Below are 18,555 nucleotides of genomic sequence, written 5' to 3'. Positions count from 1 at the left end.
ACCTCTTGCCCATGGGGAAACAGAGGTCCAGAGACAAGAAGCGGTCTGTCTAGGGTAAGACTACAACACAGATACACAGCCATGACTCATGCTTCTATCCTTCTCACGTCTGAGGGCAGGCGTCGTGAGTTTGGGATGAGTAGTGAGTAACAGCGTGGGCTTTGGAGCCAGAAAAAAAGTGGGTTTGAATCCTGGCTGAGCCATTCACCAGCACTGCGGTCTTAAACATGTTATTTAATGTCAAAAAGACTTGGTCTTCTCATCTGTTAAGAAAAAATGTTATACCTAGCTATCTTGTACATTTGTAGTGAAAATTAACTGAAATAATACAAGGTACGTTGCACAGTTTCTGGTACATGATAAATACTAAAAAAAAAAAAATGAAGGCTATATAAATATGCGAATATAGTTTGCATTTTTTTTTCATGTGAATGTTTCTTCCCAGCCTTGATATTCTGTGCTTTGATCGGGTGATTTCGGGGGAGGTGAACATGGCTCCAGATGCTGGCCGTGGCGGGGCACGTAGGGATTGGTCATTTAGTAGCTACAACAGGGGACTGCCTCATATGGAGGGCAGGAGATGAGAGAGCCTGAGCACCCAGAAATCCCATTTGCAGTGTGACTAAGATGGGTCCTCTGTGGTCTTCTGTATGTTACATCATGATGCCACCACTGTTTCTCCCCACACACATGCCCCTCAAAATGCGACGCAGCAAGTATTTCAGAATCAAATTTAGAGTCAGAACTGGCCGTGTAAAATTGTTGTTTAAGACTGGTAATATTTAACGTAGGCAACTTTGCAGGGAATGAGCACTGCCTTTTGGTGGGAGGCATATTGGTAACACTTATTTGAGAGGTTACTTTGTATTAACATAAAGTATCTGTCTAACCATTAGATTTAGAGATTCCATTCCTAGGCATCTAGCCTGAAGAATTATTTGCATTGTGTGTATTTAAAAAATCATGTACAAGGATTTACATTGTGGTGTTGCTTATAATGAAAAATCACAGGCAACCTACATGACCAGAAGCAAAGAATTAACTAAACCCTGGAATATGTGTATCATGGAATCCTACTTCATAAAAATTAAACACACACACATGCACTAAGCATATGGCTTTAAAAAGATGCCAATATTCAAGAAAAGTTAAGTAGAAAAACTAATTTATGAATTACAGCGTGTGTGAAGGCTAACACGGACTCCGCAGCCCACCTACGTGATGTCCAGCACTCACTGGCTGTGTGAACTTCATTAAGAAGTTTCTTTCTCTGACCTTCAATCTTTTTACGTATAAAAGCAGGGCAAAAACAGATAAAACTGCTTCTTTTACTGTGAGGAATATATGAGTTAATATGTATCAACAACCATAAGTAATGCCCGCTGTTCTTATTTGTATAACTCTCGTGCAAAGTTACGCATTCCTATACATTCATAATTGCAATTGGAAATAGATACAAATGGGTCTAAAATATGCTAAACTGAAAAACAGTGGTTTCTTTTGGGGACGAGACTGGGATTTGGAGAGATGGAGGGCACGGTGTAGGAAATCTCCTTTTTTCCCCTCCTTGTTGAATTCATTGCGTTTTGGGACTAGAATCCACGATGTCCTTTTGTCCACTCACTTATATTTGAGCACCTGCTGTGAGCCAGACGTTGGCGGAGTTTGGCTGCTGTGGAGCTTAAACAGCCTCGTCAGGGAGATAAACTTTAGTCACATGGCGGCCCAGACACACAGATCCTGCAAATCATAGTAAATGCTGTCAAGACAAAGAGCAGGGTGCATAGCAAGGAGGGCTCGTTTATATTTGAGTGGTGGAGGGGGAGGGAGATCTTTGAAGACAGGACATTCAAACACGAGCTCTGGAGGGTGGGCTTGGTCAGTCAGGTAAAGGAGAAGGGAAGCGCGCTCCAGGCCAGGGGAGTGGCGGGTATGGAAGCTTTGAGATGGGAGAAAGCAGGCCGCCTGGGAAGTATTCATGCAACGCAGAGGGGCGGCCGTGCGGGGGCCGGTCCATGGGGTCCTCAGCTGCTGGGGCAGAGAGTTTGCATCAGCTGGGCTCCCCGGGCCCAGAGCTGAGGCCCGCAGCCTGGCTTCCTCATCACCTGCGTCATTGCCAGTAGCCACTGGTGGTGAGCAGTGGACTCTGCTGGAAGGATCCAGCGGTCCAGGCACAGCTCTGATTACTCGCATGGATTCTTCCGTTTCGGCCCTGCCATACCCTGAGAGGAGAATGTGTCATCCCATTTCACCGATGAGAGCAGAGAAGCTGGCAGGTGTCCGAGGTCACACAGTTTAAGGTGGAGGTGACAGGCTTTGAGCTCAGGCCGCGGAACTCCAGCGTCCCCACAGCTAACCACTGTGCTTTCCAGACTTAATACCCGCTTGGGGACTTTAAAGGAGCATGGGATCCTAACTGTCAAAACTAGTCATCGTTCAAGGAGCCCTCGGGGCTGTATTCTTTTACTCGGTAAATCTGTCAGAGGCAGGTTGTTAACGTCGATTCACATCCTTCTCATTTCTGTGGTTTCCTTTTCAGACGTCCTTGTTCACGCCGCACCCAGGGATGCCAGTAAGTAGCAGCGACTCCTCGGTGCTGCACGGTGTCCCCCAGCCTGGCTCGCGCTGTCCCCGGGGGCTCTGGGATCTGGGCCCGGGCTGTGTCCTAACTCTCAGCCCCTGCGTCCCAGTCGCTGCCAGGCATCTGGGCTTCCCGACCTTGTCCTGGCAGCCAGTGGGGACAGACCCTGCGAGGAACCAGCTCCAGGGTCGGACAGGAGGTTCCAGGGGCCTGGAGGCTGCCTGCTGGTAGCCAGGGGCGAAGGCCAGCCCTCTCTTTGGGTAAAGTTACTCCTCACTTCACAGTGCGTGGCTCGTGGCTCTAACAGGGCAGAGTCGTGTGGGCTGGCAGGAGACCAAAGGGCAGAGCAGGCAGTTCAGTGGGTGTCTGCAGTGAGGGGCCCCAGGCCTGGAGGGCCTCGAAGGGACAGGTTGAGAGGGGCAGTTCGGAGGGCAGAGGGGACCCAGCCTGCGTGGAGGTGTGGCTGGTGGAGGGACAGCTTGTGGCTTCTCGTGAAGATGAAAACATTTGACCGAAAAGGATGCTCGCCATGGCTGCAGCCTCCAGGAGCCTTTCCCTCCTCCTTCCATGAGCAGCCCCCGTGGAGATAAGCGTGTTCAGGGCCTCTTCCCGCCCTGAGGTCAGCAGACAGCCTCCTCTGGTTCCTTTGCTCTCAGGGACGTGGTTCTCCTGCTGTTAGGACTTGACCCGCTGTGCCACGCGCGGCCGCGGAGGGGCTCGTGTGGAGGATCCACCTCCCTGTTTCCACTCTTAAGTAGCTATGACTTAAGAAGCTCAAAAGGACCCTGTATCTGATGGAAAAGAATAGAGTAGAGAGAGAGAGGCTGAGTCGGTGCCGGAATCACTGCGGAAGGCGGAGGAAGCGAGGGCGGGAGGGCCGTCACGGGGCAGTGTGGGCTGCAGAAGTGCTGGGAGATACGGGGAAGAGCAGGCTGGGCCTCCGGCTGGGTCCTCTCCTCTCTCAAAGGAAGGGCTCAAAGGGTCAAGGCGGCAGAGCCTCGAACGCGGCAGGTGCAATGCAGGCATCGCTGTGACCGTCCCTGTGCCCAGGGATGGCCCATGGATCGGAGGAGTGAAGCTCCTTGCAGAGGGCCTTCCTGGACTTAGCAATTGAGACTTGGTTGTCAGCCATGAGGCCCTGGCCGAGCCCCACCGTCTTCCTCTTCCAGGACCACATCCACCTACCCGATGCCTCTGGGTCTCCCTCCCTCACGCCCACCCTGAGTCCCCAAATCTTGAGGCAGACCTGCACATCCAGCCTCTGCTTAAAGGAATTGCTCCATAAAAGATGATTTCCAAGGTGCTCCTATGGGAAGGGACTAAGAGAGAGCCAGAGGTCTGCCCGGCCTCCTCTTTGAATCGCAGTGGTGCCACCTTCCTGCAGGGTCTGAGCTGTGCAGAAACCAGGAAGTCACTTTCAGATGCAAAGCAAGGAACCTGTGTCCATGAAAAAAAAGAAAAAAAGATTCATTGTGGATTGTTGCATGAATCCCTCTGGGGCTGCCTCATTGCCATGGTAACCGTGTTGTATTGATGGTTTTGAAAGATGTTCTTCTGTTTGATTTCTCCTGGCTCTCAGCTGTGTGCCTTCTGGCCCCTGCACACGGGGAGGGGCCGTGAAATTTGGAGAGGTGGCAAAGTTTGCAGCATGATTAAGGGGAATAAAAACGGGGAGGAGGGCTGCTCTAGGATTGAGAAACCTTCTGGGGATGTCAGGGACCCCAGCTGGGGAGGCCTCGAGGTAGTGTGGTGATGGCAGTTTGTGGAGAACAGAGCAGGGGCTGTTAGATGGTGAGCAGGTCTGGAGATGTCAGGGAGGAGAAGGGAACCCATTCCTGAGCTGGAGGAGGGAGGGACAGGCAGCCTCAGGCTTGGAGACATTGCCGTTAACAACTTAAGTGAGGCTTTGTAACTGGTTTAGAAGCAGCCACCTCGGGAAGGCAGCCTGACTCCACCCCCTCAGCCTGCAAAGGATTCCCAGACGCCCAGCCAGTGCCCTGCGCTTACTGAGCCCAGAGGGGGGATTTGGCTTGGCTGACATCACCAAGGGGGCATTTGGGGGAGAACGACACTCCTGCATTCAGCATTCAGCAGCTATTGATGGGCACCTCGTGTGCACCCCTGCAGTGAAGACTCTGCCTCCTGGCTCTCAGGCCCTGGGCAGAAATGCCTTGAGCATCTTGCCTGTCAGTCCCCAGGGTCTCTCCTCTGTCCTGGCCTGACCACGTCTGGTTCCTGAGCCCGCTTCCTGCCACCCACTGTTCCTTCCCCCAGTTGGCAGAAAGCGTGTGCAGACTTCTTCCCTGTGCGTCACCCGAATCCATCCCGTAAGCCCTTTCATCTTTGAAGATTGTATCTCCAGTGACTTGTGGACCAGACAAAAGAATTTTGCACATCCCCCAGCTCCCCCACGGGAAATTTTCTAGGAGGAAACCATGCTAGAAATAAGGGTATAGTTGTCTGGTGACTGGAGCCAGAGTGCGTTCTTCTGAGCTGGTGGGAAATGGAGTTTCTAGAAGGAATGAGCTTGCATCTGTGGAAAACCTCTTTGCAAGAGCAACCTCACTTAATCCAGGCTCTCCGAGGTGTACTGTACAGGTTCCACTCAACAGCTGATGCAGAGGGAGTGGCGCCCCCAGCCCAGGGCCGTGCAGACACTAACTCGGGGGTCAGTGATGAGCCTGGGGGAGCGCAGGCAGGAGCCTCGGGGGCAAGGGCTCCAAAATCTGCCCATGCGTGAGTGGGAAGCAGCGTGGAACCTGCAAAGGGCAGTTGCTGGCTGTGCTGGCTTCTCCTCCAGCAGAAGAGGCGTGTGCAGGACAGGCAGGTCCGTGCGGCCTGACCTGAGGGTGGGCTGAGCGTGTCTGCTGTACTCTGCTTCCCCACCGACAGGGAGAACAAGGGCCCAAAGGAGAGAAGGGCAATCCCGGCGCGCCTGGGGAGGCGGTGAGTGCCCTGGGCTCTGCGCCCCTGCCCCTGCCCCGCCCTTCGCCCCTCACTCTGGGCGGCTGGTTAGACGGGACGTCCGAGGGCTGAGCGGCTGCAGCTCTGAACTGCGCAAGGAGCCCCATGAACTGAATGTGGCCCCTTCCTCCTCCCTTAGGGGTCCAAGGACGCCCCCTCTGTGGATCTCAAATTATGCCCATTGCATGTGTCCGCACCTCCCCCGTCTGCCCGGAGCAGGGGTGTGACCTAGCCCATTGATAGGTTGTTTCATTTCAGGGATCACAGGGTCATCCTGGAGAACTGGGGCCTCGGGGACCCATTGGACCACCGGTAAGAAAACTATCTGTCCACCTGTTGGCTCCTAGACCCGAAAGCCCCGCCAGCGCCTCCATCCGTCGCTGGCCCCTCTCACCTGGCATTCCGGGAGTGTCCACCAGGGGGCACTGCCACGGGCACTGCCACAGGCACTGCTGGGACTGTGAGTCCAGTGCCCTGGGGCAGAGAGGACCTCACAAAGTGCCCCAAAATGCAGCCCCCGGGGGCGGGCCCCGCCTCTGGGGCCCAGGATGTCGCTGCTCTGTCACTGAAGTGTCGGTGTCGGTGAGCTGGGCTCCCGCCACGCCCTCCCTGCCCGACTCTGTGCAGCCGCAGCCGTGCTGGGGACCAGGGCTCCCCGAGGCTTTTCAGCTGCGGAAGGTCCCCTCCGCCCTCCCAGCCCCAATTGGCAGCTCCAGTTTATGCGACACCTAGTGTGTGTTAGCATTTTGATCGTATTTCCCTCAGTGTTGGCTTCTTAACTGGCTCTTTGTTGGGCAGTAATTCGTGTTCTCTGGGAGTCCCATGGGAGAGGCCTGTCTGGGCTCAGACGCCACGGGCTGCCGGCTGGCTGTGTGACCCGGGCCGGCCTGTCCCTCTGAACATTGCTCACGTCAAGATAAAGGGTGGGTGCTGCTATCCCGGGGGTGGGGAGGACGGAGTACGATAGCGGAGGCCAGGAGCTGCCATCTCTGCAGCTTTAGACCCGCTCTCTGTCCTTCAGTTCAGATCACCTAGTTCTGATGACGAAGGTGCCCTGACATCCCCGCATGGGGGCAAGGACTGCGTTGCCTGTGGCTTCTCACCTCCCCGTTTTGTTTCCCGTGTAGGGTGCCAAGGGACAGGAAGGCGCGCAGGGGCCGCCCGGAGCAGCTGGGAACCCCGTGAGTCCTCCCAGGTCCCACAGGAGGGGGTCTGGGCCAAGCACCTGCCCCCGCCCGGGCTCCCGGCTCTGAGCAGAGTGTGGGGAGGGGGTCGGGAAAGCGCCGTCCACGCTGGAGGGCTGGCAGGGGCTGGAGCCTCCTGAGCAGCCAGGACCAGAGACGTGCCGGCCTCTGCCACGTTCCCAGCATCTCAGGGCTTCGTCCACATGCCAGCCCCGAAAGGAATCTCCTGCACACACATGGGTGGCGCACACATGGACACACGCAGACGAGTTTGTCACTCTGAGAAGCACGCCCACGTGCACATCCACATCCACACGTTTGGAAACCGAGATGCACACGCACCGTGATGCGCACACACGTATGTACACCCATATAAGGACGTGCACACATATAAATGCAGTTTTGGCAACTCCAGGAAGACAAGCACACGGGTACCCTCACGCGCTCGCTGCTCCTGGCCCACCTCCCTCAGGCCCAGAATCTCCGGGGGTCGGCACTCGTGCCCCTGAGCTCTGACTAGCGTCGTGTCTACCGAGCAGAGCCGCAAGCCCAGGCTTCTCCGGGGAGCTGGCAGACTCCCGCGGGGACTCCCAGGAGGGGCGGTGGCATTAGAGCAGCAGCAGTGCCAGGCAGGCAGGACCGCAGGTCCCACGTACCTGGCTGCAGTCTGCTCGCACAGCCCAGCCCACTGTGCACGTGACTTAGTGGGAACGGGGTCAGCCCCGGGAGCTGGGCGGAGTGGACGTCGCAGAGAAGGGGCTCGCGGTCAGCTCCTCCGTGCTCCCAGAGAGAGACCTGCCCGAGTGCAGCCTGCGGGAGAGGGAAGCCGAGTGCAGGGGTGCGGGCGGCAGGAGAAGCGTGGGGAGGCCCCAGTGCTGGGAGTCCCCTGCGTCCCCATCTCCCTGGCGATGACCCATCCAGAGTGTCCTCACCCACGCCTCCCGTCATGCACTCGTCCAGCCACCAGTGTTCAAATCCACCTCCTCCAGGAAACATGCCCTGATTCGCCAGTCAGATCCAACACAGGCACACACGCATGTGCACACACACGCAAGCTTTCCCCCCTCGGTGCCCCTGTTCCGTGAACAGCACCGGCATCTTCAGAGGGAGCCAGACCGAGAGCAGTGTTGCCGCGGCCCGCTCGGGCTCCTGCCACCATTCCCACCGCGAACTCCCCCTCGGCCGTCCACCAGCGGTTGGTCACCAAGCCCAGGTCCAGGGATGCCTCTTCCTGTCCAACCCGCGGCTGCCTCACGTGTCCTCTCTCTGGTCCCCGAGGCTTGCTCATGCCCTTACGGTCGACCTGCGTTATACCAGAGCATGTTTCTCTGCAACGCAGGTCTGAAGAGTTTGTCCCATTTTCGGGGTTTCCTTTCCCCCAGCCTCTGAGGATAGAGGCCAGACCACACCCGAGACACGTGCATGTTTGGCCCTGGCCTGCCTTTCTGCCCACCCCGCCCCGCCCAGCACACACTCCACCTCTGCCGCCTCCGTGCTGTGGTCTTAAGGAAGGTCCTAGGCTGCTTCTGTCCTCCTGTCTCCCACCTCTGTGCCGGAATCCCACTCATTTGAGGCTTGGCGAGTTGGGATGCACCCGGACGGGAGGCTCATCTTATCTGTGGAGGGGGTTTCAGGTTAGAAACATTTCCAGCAAATCAGGGAGAATTGAGTAGAAGGCAGGTTTGGAGGGAAACTGGCGGAGCTGCTTATAATCAATACCTTGGGCCTTTCTAACCTTCTTCCATCTCTTAATAGGGCGTTCCTGGACCTGTAGGTCCCCCTGGTCCCGATGGCCCCCCAGGAAGTGTGGTGAGTAATCGGGGTGGGGGGAGAGGGCAGGGACACCAGCACTGGTTGTGGCTCCACAGTGCCCGTCTCCCGAGTTAACTCATTTATCCTCCACGAAACTCGGGGTGTAGGCATCCTTACTCCCATTTCACAGATGGAAGAACTTGATGTCCCGATGAAGTCACCTAGAAATTTACCAACCTGAGGTTCTCGGTAACTCGTGAGATCTCCGGGTGGTAAATGAAGCTGTTGTAACTGCAGGAAGCTGTGAACATCGCTGATGTTGGAATCAGCATCAGAGTTTGCCTTAGAAGAAACAAAATGAACCTACAGAAGTGGAGGAGGCCCTGACTTTGGGGCTGCCCGGGTTCTGGCCACAGCCCTGCCACTAACCGGCTGTCAGGCCTCTGTGAGGGGCTCCTGGAGGCCTCCGCGTTTTCATCTTCAAGATGGAGAGCGCGGCCTGTGCAGGTTCACCCTTAACCTCCTGCTGCACTTGACTCAGGGAGACAGCCTCCCCCATGGGGGCCCCAGGGGTCTGCTTTAAGGACCCCAGCTTTTTTTTTTTTTTTTTCTTTTTGCGGTATGTGGGCCTCTCACTGCTGTGGCCTCTCCCGTTGCGGAGCACAGGCTCCGGACGCGCAGGCCCAGCGGCCATGGCTCACGGGCCCAGCCGCTCCGCGGCATATGGGATCCTCCCAGACCGGGGCACGAACCCGTATCCCCTGCATCGGCAGGCGGACTCTCAACCACTGCGCCACCAGGGAGGCCCAAGGACCCCAGCTTTAATGTCCACCCGAACATTGATTTCAGCTGCACCGTGTGCAGTGAAACACCCAATGGCATCTAGTCAAGGGTAGCAGAGAATTGTGCTCCTGAAATAGCTTGAGGGCAGCCCCGTTCAGTCACCGACCTTTCTGTTAATAATCATAGCAGTTCAGAGGACAAATGTGGGCCTATATGTGTGCCAGGCACTGTTGTAAGTGCTTTACACGAGTTCGCTCATTGACTCCTCGGGACCCTGGGAGGTGGATATTAGTATTGCCCCCATTTCATGCTAGAGGAGACTGAGGCACAGGGAGACTGAATCACGTGCTTAGTGGTTGCCGTGGGTACTGCTGGACCCTTGCCTGTATCATGTCACCCTCCCCACTGCAGTGCCAGCCACAGACTTCCAGGAGCCAACCTTGCATTCCTTTGTCTGAGGGTTTTCTGTGGCTTTTAGAGACCTCGCTGTGCAGCCACATGACATGTGGCCAGGAGCACCACCACCAGCAGAAGCATCCCTGGCTGATGGGTGTATACATGGCCCAGCTTCTCCACTCCTGGTGGAGCCACCCTGAGTGTGTGTCCTGCGTTGGCCCCCAGAGCCCCCAGCAGGACCGAGCGCCTATCCTCCTCTCTCACATCCCTACTGGTGCTTCCGTGGAGCACCTGCACCTGAGCCTTGTCTCAAAAAGTCAACCTCTGGGGGACTCTGAAGACACAGGTGGAGCAGGTCAATGATGCCAAGGCTATGTTCTTAGGTCACCCTCATCCTCCCCGAGGTCCCCTCTGAGAGCTGCAGCCCAAGGCGGGCAGGGCATCAGGAAACACATGCCTGCGTGGTTAGAGGTCTCGTGTTCAAGGCTGAGTGACAGACCAGGGGAGGAGAAGCTAAGGCAGGCGGGGGGAGATGGCGGCGAGGAATTTAAGTCGGGGTGGAGGGGGAATGAGTGGGGACAGAGCTGGAATCATTAACTGGAAGGGGGCTGATCGCCCTTCTGTGGGGGCGGCGGGCCCTCTTGAACTTCACCTTGCCAATAACCCCTCTTTCTTCAGGGCCCCCCGGGCACCAGAGGCCCCCCTGGGAAGGATGGGGAGCGCGGTGAGAAGGTAAGATGCGGTGTGATCTCTCTGCACACAGCAGCTGTTCTCAGCTTCTCAAGAAGCAGGGAAGGAGGAGCCCGCTCTGCTCAGACCTGTTTTAGGACCCAGGGTCGGGAGGGCTTCTGAACAGAAGGGTGGGAGGGGCCCTGCAGTTGTCTCGTTTAACCCTCATGGCGGACCCGTAGGGTCGGTGGATCCCCATTTGACAGAGGTGGGGACCGAGGCTCCGAGAGATTAATTCAGCTCTCCTACGTCCCGTAGCTAGTGAGCCACAGAGCTGGTCGGTCTGCCTCTAAGTCCATTTTCTCTCAGTTCAGTGCACCAACTTAGCCCTCCCACACCTTTGTGTGCACAGTTAAACCTCCCTGAGTTACGAGAAAGAGCTTTGTTTATTAAGAAGAAGAGAGACACAGTGTCCCCCCAAAACGCCAACACCCCGGGGGCAGAGAAGGAGGTCCCATGGACTTCCGCGATCCCACGCCACGTTTCCTGAGCTCGCGTTTTAGGAAGCGTCTCCGAGGGGTACTCCTGACTTCTGTACTGGCATCTAGTGGGTGGAGACCAGGGATTCTGCTAAACTGTCGCAGGACGGCACCCCCTTCTCAACACAGAGCACCTGCCCCGAATGTCAGCAGCGCCGGAGCTGAGAAGCCCGGCCTGCAGGCACCCTCTGACACCTGCATGTTCTCGTCTGTAAAATGGAGACACTGACCACAGGTGGCGAGGAGGAGCTGAAGCACTGATGTGTCAGAGGGCGCGGCAGAGAGCCGGTGATGGGGGCTGACGGCGGTTCGCTGTCCCGAGCCGCCACGTGAGGCTTCGCGTCCAGGAACGGGTGTCTCGGCGTCTCCCCGGCGCCCAGTGCCTCCTCCGCAGAGGGCCCCTCCCGGCACTCCAGTGTCGGAACTTGATGCAAATCCCTTCACGTCCACTTCGCCTGGGACCTTTGAAAGGAGTGATCATTTTATCTTTTCTATTTTGGCAAAATGCAACAAGGATAAATAACAAACTTTTACGCTTTGGTGGGAAGGCTGTTTTAAAACACATACTTCAGAGAGGAAAATGATTTACTGCAGAGAAAAATGATCCACCAACCTGTGGAAAATATCCTTAAGCGAGGGAAAACAACCTGGCCCATCGGGTTTTCCTTGATTACACCACGTCTGAAGGATTAGGCTCTCTTCGGGGACGTAAGTGGGGCACTGACCACTTCGAAGGAGCTTAGAAGCGGGTTAGGAGAGGGTTTTGAGGACCAGTTGAGCAAAGAGGAGAAAAGCTGTGAGCTGTTGGCTCATTCCGCCTCACGGGGGAGCCAAACACTTCTGCTTGTCTGAGCAGAAGCCTGGGCTGAGGTCCAAGACCCAGGGCTGCATTTGGAAGGGCACTTCCCTCCGGCGCTCTGCAAAGTGGTAAAAATCCCGGACGGCAGGATGTGCTTTCTCTCTCCCATTGTCCAGTGGCTGGCCTGAGGCTTGCGGAAGCTGATCCCGCCCTGGGCCTGGAGACAGGCCCTCTCCATCCCTTGCTTTGCCCCTCCTTGGGACATGGTACCTCACCTCACCTCTGCATCAAATGTCGGAGGCGGTCAGATTGCAGCCTAGGCCCGAGAGAGCCCTGCCTGGGAAAGGGAGTTCCTGCTGCTCACGGGGTTCCCCCCCTCGCCCCCAGCGTTCCGCAGCCAGGGCTGCTTCGGGGCTCCTGGCTTTGTGGTCAGAGAGGGTGAGCAAACTCCAAGCCCAGCTCCCTCATTAGATCCTGGCTGTCTGTCTCTCTCTCCCCACTTTGGAGCCCCGGCCTGTGTTCACATCGCTGGAGGTCTGTCCTGTGAAGAGGGATTGGATTTCGTCTGTAGAGCTCCAAGGTGGAATGCCAAACATCTGGAAGATTTCAGAGAGGGTTGGCTGAATATAAAGGCACACTATGTAATGGAACTGCCCAATAAAGGGATGAACAGCCTGAGAAGGTGGTGAGCTCCCTGCTCTCAGAGGAGTCCAAACAGAAATCGGAGGACTGCCTGGAAGAGGCACACATGATGGTTTCCTGCAGTGGGAGGAAAGTTGGACTAGAAGACGACTAGTATCCTTCCTATTCCCATGTTCCACGTTGTATAGTTTGCTAAGGCCGCTGGAACAGCGTATCACAAACTGGGTGCCTTAAACAACAGAAACTTACTGTCTCACCATTCTCACCATGTCAGGAAGTCCTAAATCAAGGTGTCAGCAGGGTTGGCTCCACCTGTGGGCTGTGAGGGAAGGATCTCTTCCAGGCCCCTCTCCTTGGATTACTGATGGCTGTCTTCTCCCCACATCTTCACGTTAACTTCCCTCTCCACGTGTCTGTGTCCAAATGTCCCCTTCTCGTGAGGACACCAGTTCATACTGGATTAGGGTCCGTGCTACCTTAGTATGACTGCATCTTAACTAATTACATCTGCAAAGACTCTATTTCTAAATTGAGGTACTGGGGTTAGGGCTTCAGCATATGACTTTTGGGGGACACATTATACAACCTGTCTTTCTATGCCCTCAGAAGGGGTGGGCTTTCTGAAGCAGGGCATCACCAGGAAGCCCACCAACCCCCTTCAGGTTGGTTCACCACGGAAAAGCTTACTCTCTGCATGTCATTGATCCTGGACACTGTCCACTTTTCCTTCCAGGGAGCAGCGGGAGAAGAAGGAAGCCCAGGACCAGGTGGCCCCAGGGGCGATCCTGGTGCCCCTGGGCTGCCGGGGCCGCCCGGAAGAGGGAAAGATGGAGAACCGGTAAGTGTCGGGTCCAGGGTTTCTGTGCCCATGACGATCAGGCTGGAATTAGAAGAGAAAAAAAGAAAAGGTTCACTGGTCAAGCTTTGCAGAAGCAGAGTCATAGCCAGTGAAAGCAGGTGGGCTGGGAAAGGGGTCTTGGATGGGGGAAGCATCTTGCTCCTGTCCACTTTAGGCCAGTGCAGCAGAGTCCTCCGTGGACTGCTGGCCACGTGCCAGGCTCCAGGCTGGACGCTGGGGACGCGGAGATGGGTGAGCGCCTGTGCTGCTGAGATGCTCATAAGACAGCCAGGCAAACAGATAACCATAGCTCAGGCAGTCCTGGAGTGCACATCCTGAAGGGCTTCTTGGTCTGTGTAAGTCTGGGGAAACCTTGCACAGGAAGTGGCATTTGTGTGAAATGTGAAAGTTGGAAGAAATTACTTTTTAGGCAGAACAGCACAGAGAGGGTGTTCCAGACAGGTAAACCGTATGTGGAAACGCATGAGAGCGTTGTGTGCATGGGGACTTACAAACATGGGTGTCACGGACACGAAGTGAGATGTATTAGTAAATTTTGCTGCAGTAACAAAGAACTCCGAAATCTCAGTGGCTTTCAGCCCTGAGCACTACATGAGGACACGGGGACCTTTCCTCGGTACAAGACAGGTCACGATGAGAGTGCCGTCCACCTGTGGCCCCCCACGGCACAGGGTAGGTGGGTCAATGCTCACTCGTGGTCCCACGGTTATCTTTGCACCATTCATTTTCCCAGGGACTTCGTGGGCCACCTGGATCACCTGGACCTCTGGGAACTAAGGTAGGTTTATCTAGCGAACTGTGGATGCCATGGGTTGCACTTCGGGGCCAAACAAAATTTAATTGTCAGCATCTCTGGTCACCTCAGTTTACTAGCATGTTCATCACTTTCCACTTAACTAAAGGCTCTGTGACTCTGAACTGTGACATTAAAGTAGTTGCCACATAATTGTTGCTTAATAAATGTTTGCAGTGAAATCAAGTTGCAGAAGATGCTTTCAACCAGCAAAGCAACAGATGTATCTTGTATTATTAGTTTAACTGGGGACACAGACGATCCCCAAATTTCAGATAATGAACACAGTAAAAGTTTATTACTCATTCACAGCGTGATGGGAGCTGTGGTGGGTGAGGAATCCTCATCCACCTAGCCGTCCAGGGACCCATGTTCCTCCAGTCCAGTGCCATCCCTTCCTCTGGGACTTCAGTGTCTTCTCCCAGAGCCTCCATATGTGGTGGCAAATGAGGGAAGAGGCGGTGGAGGATCTTGTGGAAGGATTCTGTGGGCCAGGCCTGGAGGTGATCACTCATTTCCACCAAACTCCTGACACTACGGGGGAGGGCCAGTTGTCCTCTAGCTGAGCCCTGGGAGGGAAGGCAGACACTTTGGCCAACAGCAGGCATCTCTTGTTCAGTGCACTTGCAGCCACAGCTCAGAAGAGATGACTTCACCCATCAGGGAGAGTTCTTAAGAGAACTTTCCTGAGTGATTAGGGAAGTTTTCCTGGAGTTATTTTCACACCGAAGCAGTCGTTCATTGAGTCAAATGCATCAATTAACAATACACTTCTTATTTCATCCATTGCATATCTACTGAGCCTCTGCCACGTGTCAGACCTGGAGGTGGGCTGTGGGGTGACAGGGATGGGTGTCACGTGTTCCCAGCCATCTAACAGCTCAGGAGCCGGGGGAGAAGCAGCCTCACGAGTGCTGGGTTAGAGGGAGGCTAAGGCACAAGTGAGCTCAGAGGAGCCTCCCGACCCAGCCTCGTTTGACTGTGGAAGGCTTCTCAGAGGAGGTGATGTTTCTCCTGATTTTAAAGTGCATGTAGCCACTGGAAGGGGAAGATGAGGAAGGAGTTCTCTGCGGAGTACTACCATGGGAGAAGGCCATGGGAGCGTGAAATAGAATGTGTTCAGAGTAGAGCGTGTGCTGTAAATGCACCTGCAGCCAATGAACAATCATTTGACCAGCTCAAATGCATAAACTTAAGAATGCGTGTGACAAGGCTCGCTTCGGCAGCACATATACTAAAACTGGGATGATACAGAGAAGATTAGCATGGCCCCTGCGCAAGGATGACACACAGATTCGTGAAGCGTTCCATGTTTTTTGGCTAAGTGATTCTGTAAATAGTTAAATAAAATTTAATAAGTAAAAAATTAAATAAAATGCAGTAAAGTTTAGAATTTATGTACAAAAAGAATGTGTGTGACATAGTCAACGATAGACATTAGAATGTTTATTTTTTGCTTTAGTTTAACATACATTCAAAATCACATAAATTAAAGAATTACTGTATAATTATGATATTTTTATCCACTTACATATATTTATGAAAACAAAGTTTTAAAAATTCTTTTTATGTGCCTTTGGTGTCATGGCCTATCATCCCTAGACCCACTTTCTGAGTCAACTAGCACTTTCCTAAATCAGGTCACTATCCATCCCAGTCAAGTTATTGAAGATATAACACATTGGGAACCCATACATGCTGCTCTTCCTGGAAGTTTTATCTCAAGGCCCAGATACCCATTCTTTTTTTTTTTATTCCTTTTATTCTATAGTTGTGTCTTTGGGATCTGAGGAACATAACCACAGAGTATGTTGTATTTATTATATGTAAAAGGCTTGTTTACAGTAATAACCAGGACATGGAATTTGAGGCCTCAGGAATAATTGTGGTGTCTACGTTAAATTTTCTTGCTTCATGATTTTTTCTGCTATTCAGGCAGGTGACCTCTGTAATTGTACTAAGCTTGCACTGATTGAGGTCATAGTAGGCTAATGTGCGTTCCCCTAATAGTGATTTTGTAGTTCATGATCAAAGGGGAAAACACGAGAGAGTTCTTTGAGTGATCTGAGCAAATATTTGGCAACTCCCCAGTTTCTGAAGAAAAAAAAAAATTGGAAACAACTTTGCCTGAATTTGAGGGCATGTAAGATAGTTCCTTGTGCCTGGAACAGTGGGAGTGTATGGAAAGGAGCAGGAAGCAGGACCAGATTCTGGAGGCCCCGTGAATTAACAGCCAACCGAAGGCGTGTGTCTGAGGTTCCGCTGTGATGCTGTGAGCCCAGCGTCTGACTGGCAGCGCTCCTGTGCTCTCAATTTCCCCCCTAGAGGAGGACCTTCAGGACCTGAAAGAAATTGATTGCCTCTTGGAAGGAAGGCAAGGGCACCAGAAAGGGCACCAGGAATGGGAGATGGGGAAGATGGCTTAAAATGCCCTTTTCTCTGTGATATTTCTGAGGTTGATGAAATCTTTCTCCCAAGCAGTTTGGGGAAAAATGATATAATGCAAATAAAAATAGTTGTCTACCTCTGCTCGTCACAGGTACATGCGCTATAGATGTTAGTGACTCTTATCATTAGACCGCCCTGTGGAGTCCGCTTCAGGGTTGCAGCACAAAGGTGGGGGACCTGTAGGCAAGTTGCTGGAGAGAGAGCCCAAGTGGAAGTGGGGAAGGCAGCAGTGAGGAGCAGAGAGGAAGGCTGAGACCCCGGGGTGTGCGGAGTGCAGGGCGCCTTGCCCTGGGGTCCAGTTGACCAGCCAGTTTCAACTCCATGGGACCCACGGTAAGTCGTGCTGTCCCTTTGGCCAAACACATCCTCCTATTTCAAATGTGAGATGTGTAAACAGATGACCCTTTCAGTGTTAATATTGTATAACACATATTTGTAAGTTAGAATGTAATTTAGAATGAAGGTTTCCCTAGTCAGCTGGGAAGGTAAATTGGAATTCAGGTCTTTAGTTGTAGAATGGGGGGCCCATGGGGAGGACGAGGAGGGAGGAGGGGGACACAGAGAGAGAGAGAGAGAGAGAGAGAGAGAGAGAGAGAGAGAGAGAGAGAAAGAGGGAGCAGGGAGCGTTCAGCAGTGTGCCTTGCCCAGGCACTGTCCCTGGTTCCTGGTGCTGACTGAAAACCCCTGGGGATTTCAGGGTGGGTGCTATAGTGTGTAAGGGTTTTCCTGAGCACCTCCTCAGCCCTTCCTAATTGCTTACAACTGCAGGAAGACTCTTAAAGATGCCTTTCTTTCTCTTGGATGGACTTATTTCTAGCAAAATGAACAGACTTTGCCTTCATACAGAACTGGGTTAGGATCCCAGCTTAGCTACTTGCAAGATAGACGACTTAAGGGCAAGTGGCTTATTCTTCCAGAGACTCTCTTCCTTTTCTGTATAAAGGAGTAAAGCATAGCTAACCCCCAAAGGGCTCCTGTGGATAAGTGATCTCACAGCACATAGATGTTCAGTAAATGTCATTCTCCTTCCATGACCTCACACATTTCTTCCCTGAACACTGTTGAACTGGCCCAGAATGTTTTGCAGCCAAAACAGATACTCCAGTCAGTATTACAGATCATAGCTCACGTGCCCCTTTTTTCTCAATCAGGAGCCTTCTTGCTTTTGCTGACCGAGCTTTAAGGTCTTTTGCCCTTTTCTTGAAGCCACTTTCTCAAAGTTTCAGTCCATTAAGCTGTGATGTGTAGTTGCTTGGGGTAAATGTTAGCATCACAAAGGGCCATAAACATACCAGGGCCAGGCCTGGCTACCCTGCAGCAGAGATCAATCAGTGACTCACATTCTGGGCTGGGCTGGGAGAGGTCTTTCATCATGTTCCCTCCTGGGTAAAAAGTTGATTTTGGTCAAAAGCAAAATTTAGTACCTGGCAAAATGTGAGTGATGAGAGGTTCCTTCATTCGGGCATTCAGGAATTTGCTACTAAAGGGCTATTCCAGGCCCTACACTGGGCATTGTGGATGTGAAAGTGTGTAGATATTGTACCCAACAGAGGGTCTGACTCATTTTGGGTACTTTACAAATACTTGTTGGATTAATGGTTAAAGGAATGAATGGATAGTTTTCTTCTTCTTTTAAGACACACAGAAGTCAGAGGGTCAGGCAGACAAAATGGGAGGGCAGTGTGTTAAGATTAATGAGGATATATTCGAATACTTTCCAGAAGGCAGAGAGGAGGGCAGGCAGAGGTGGGTTTATGGAAACGGAATGATTCGGCTGAGTCTTAATTGGTGGGTAAGTGTTTGGAAGCTTAGAACCTGGATCAAACAACATCCCCACGAGGGGAACAGCTGGTGCAAGAAGCAGGGGTGTGAACAGACAGCGTGGAAAAATACAGATTCCACCATTAGTGTGATTTAGCTTTCAGTGGTTAGGGTTTTGTGCTGCGCATGAAATAGAGCCTTGGGAAGAAGAGGGAAGCCACGATAAGACAGAAAGTAATAGGAAGAAGATCTCCGTTAACCACTGTAAAGAGAAACGGGGGTGCAAAACAACATGGATATTTCTGACATTTATGTGTGCTTAGTTTATTTTCTGTCTTGTGATTCGGCTGATAAAAAATATATATATATATAACACTTGATGTTA

At 53.2% G+C, this 18,555-nt stretch overlaps 1 protein-coding gene across 1 annotated transcript in view; it reads left to right on the top strand.

Moving 5' to 3' along the window:
• Positions 1-18,555, top strand: part of COL22A1 (collagen type XXII alpha 1 chain) — a gene marked incomplete at both ends in the record, with an annotated part of 241,676 nt that overhangs the window by 146,199 nt on the left and 76,922 nt on the right. Inside the window, 8 exons of the mRNA XM_081258732.1 lie at positions 2,540-2,572; positions 5,474-5,527; positions 5,804-5,857; positions 6,673-6,726; positions 8,485-8,538; positions 10,339-10,392; positions 13,043-13,147; positions 13,902-13,946. Of these exons, the coding sequence (XP_081114858.1) occupies positions 2,540-2,572; positions 5,474-5,527; positions 5,804-5,857; positions 6,673-6,726; positions 8,485-8,538; positions 10,339-10,392; positions 13,043-13,147; positions 13,902-13,946 (453 nt within the window). The remainder of the gene's footprint in view (positions 1-2,539; positions 2,573-5,473; positions 5,528-5,803; positions 5,858-6,672; positions 6,727-8,484; positions 8,539-10,338; positions 10,393-13,042; positions 13,148-13,901; positions 13,947-18,555) is intronic.

The sequence above is a fragment of the Mesoplodon bidens genome (assembly GCF_964165515.1).
Source record: "Mesoplodon bidens genome assembly, chromosome: 16".
In the NCBI taxonomy this organism is placed as follows: domain Eukaryota; kingdom Metazoa; phylum Chordata; class Mammalia; order Artiodactyla; family Ziphiidae; genus Mesoplodon; species Mesoplodon bidens.
The sequence above is the reverse complement of the archived record's forward strand: the minus strand, read 5'-3'. Positions and strand labels throughout refer to the sequence as shown.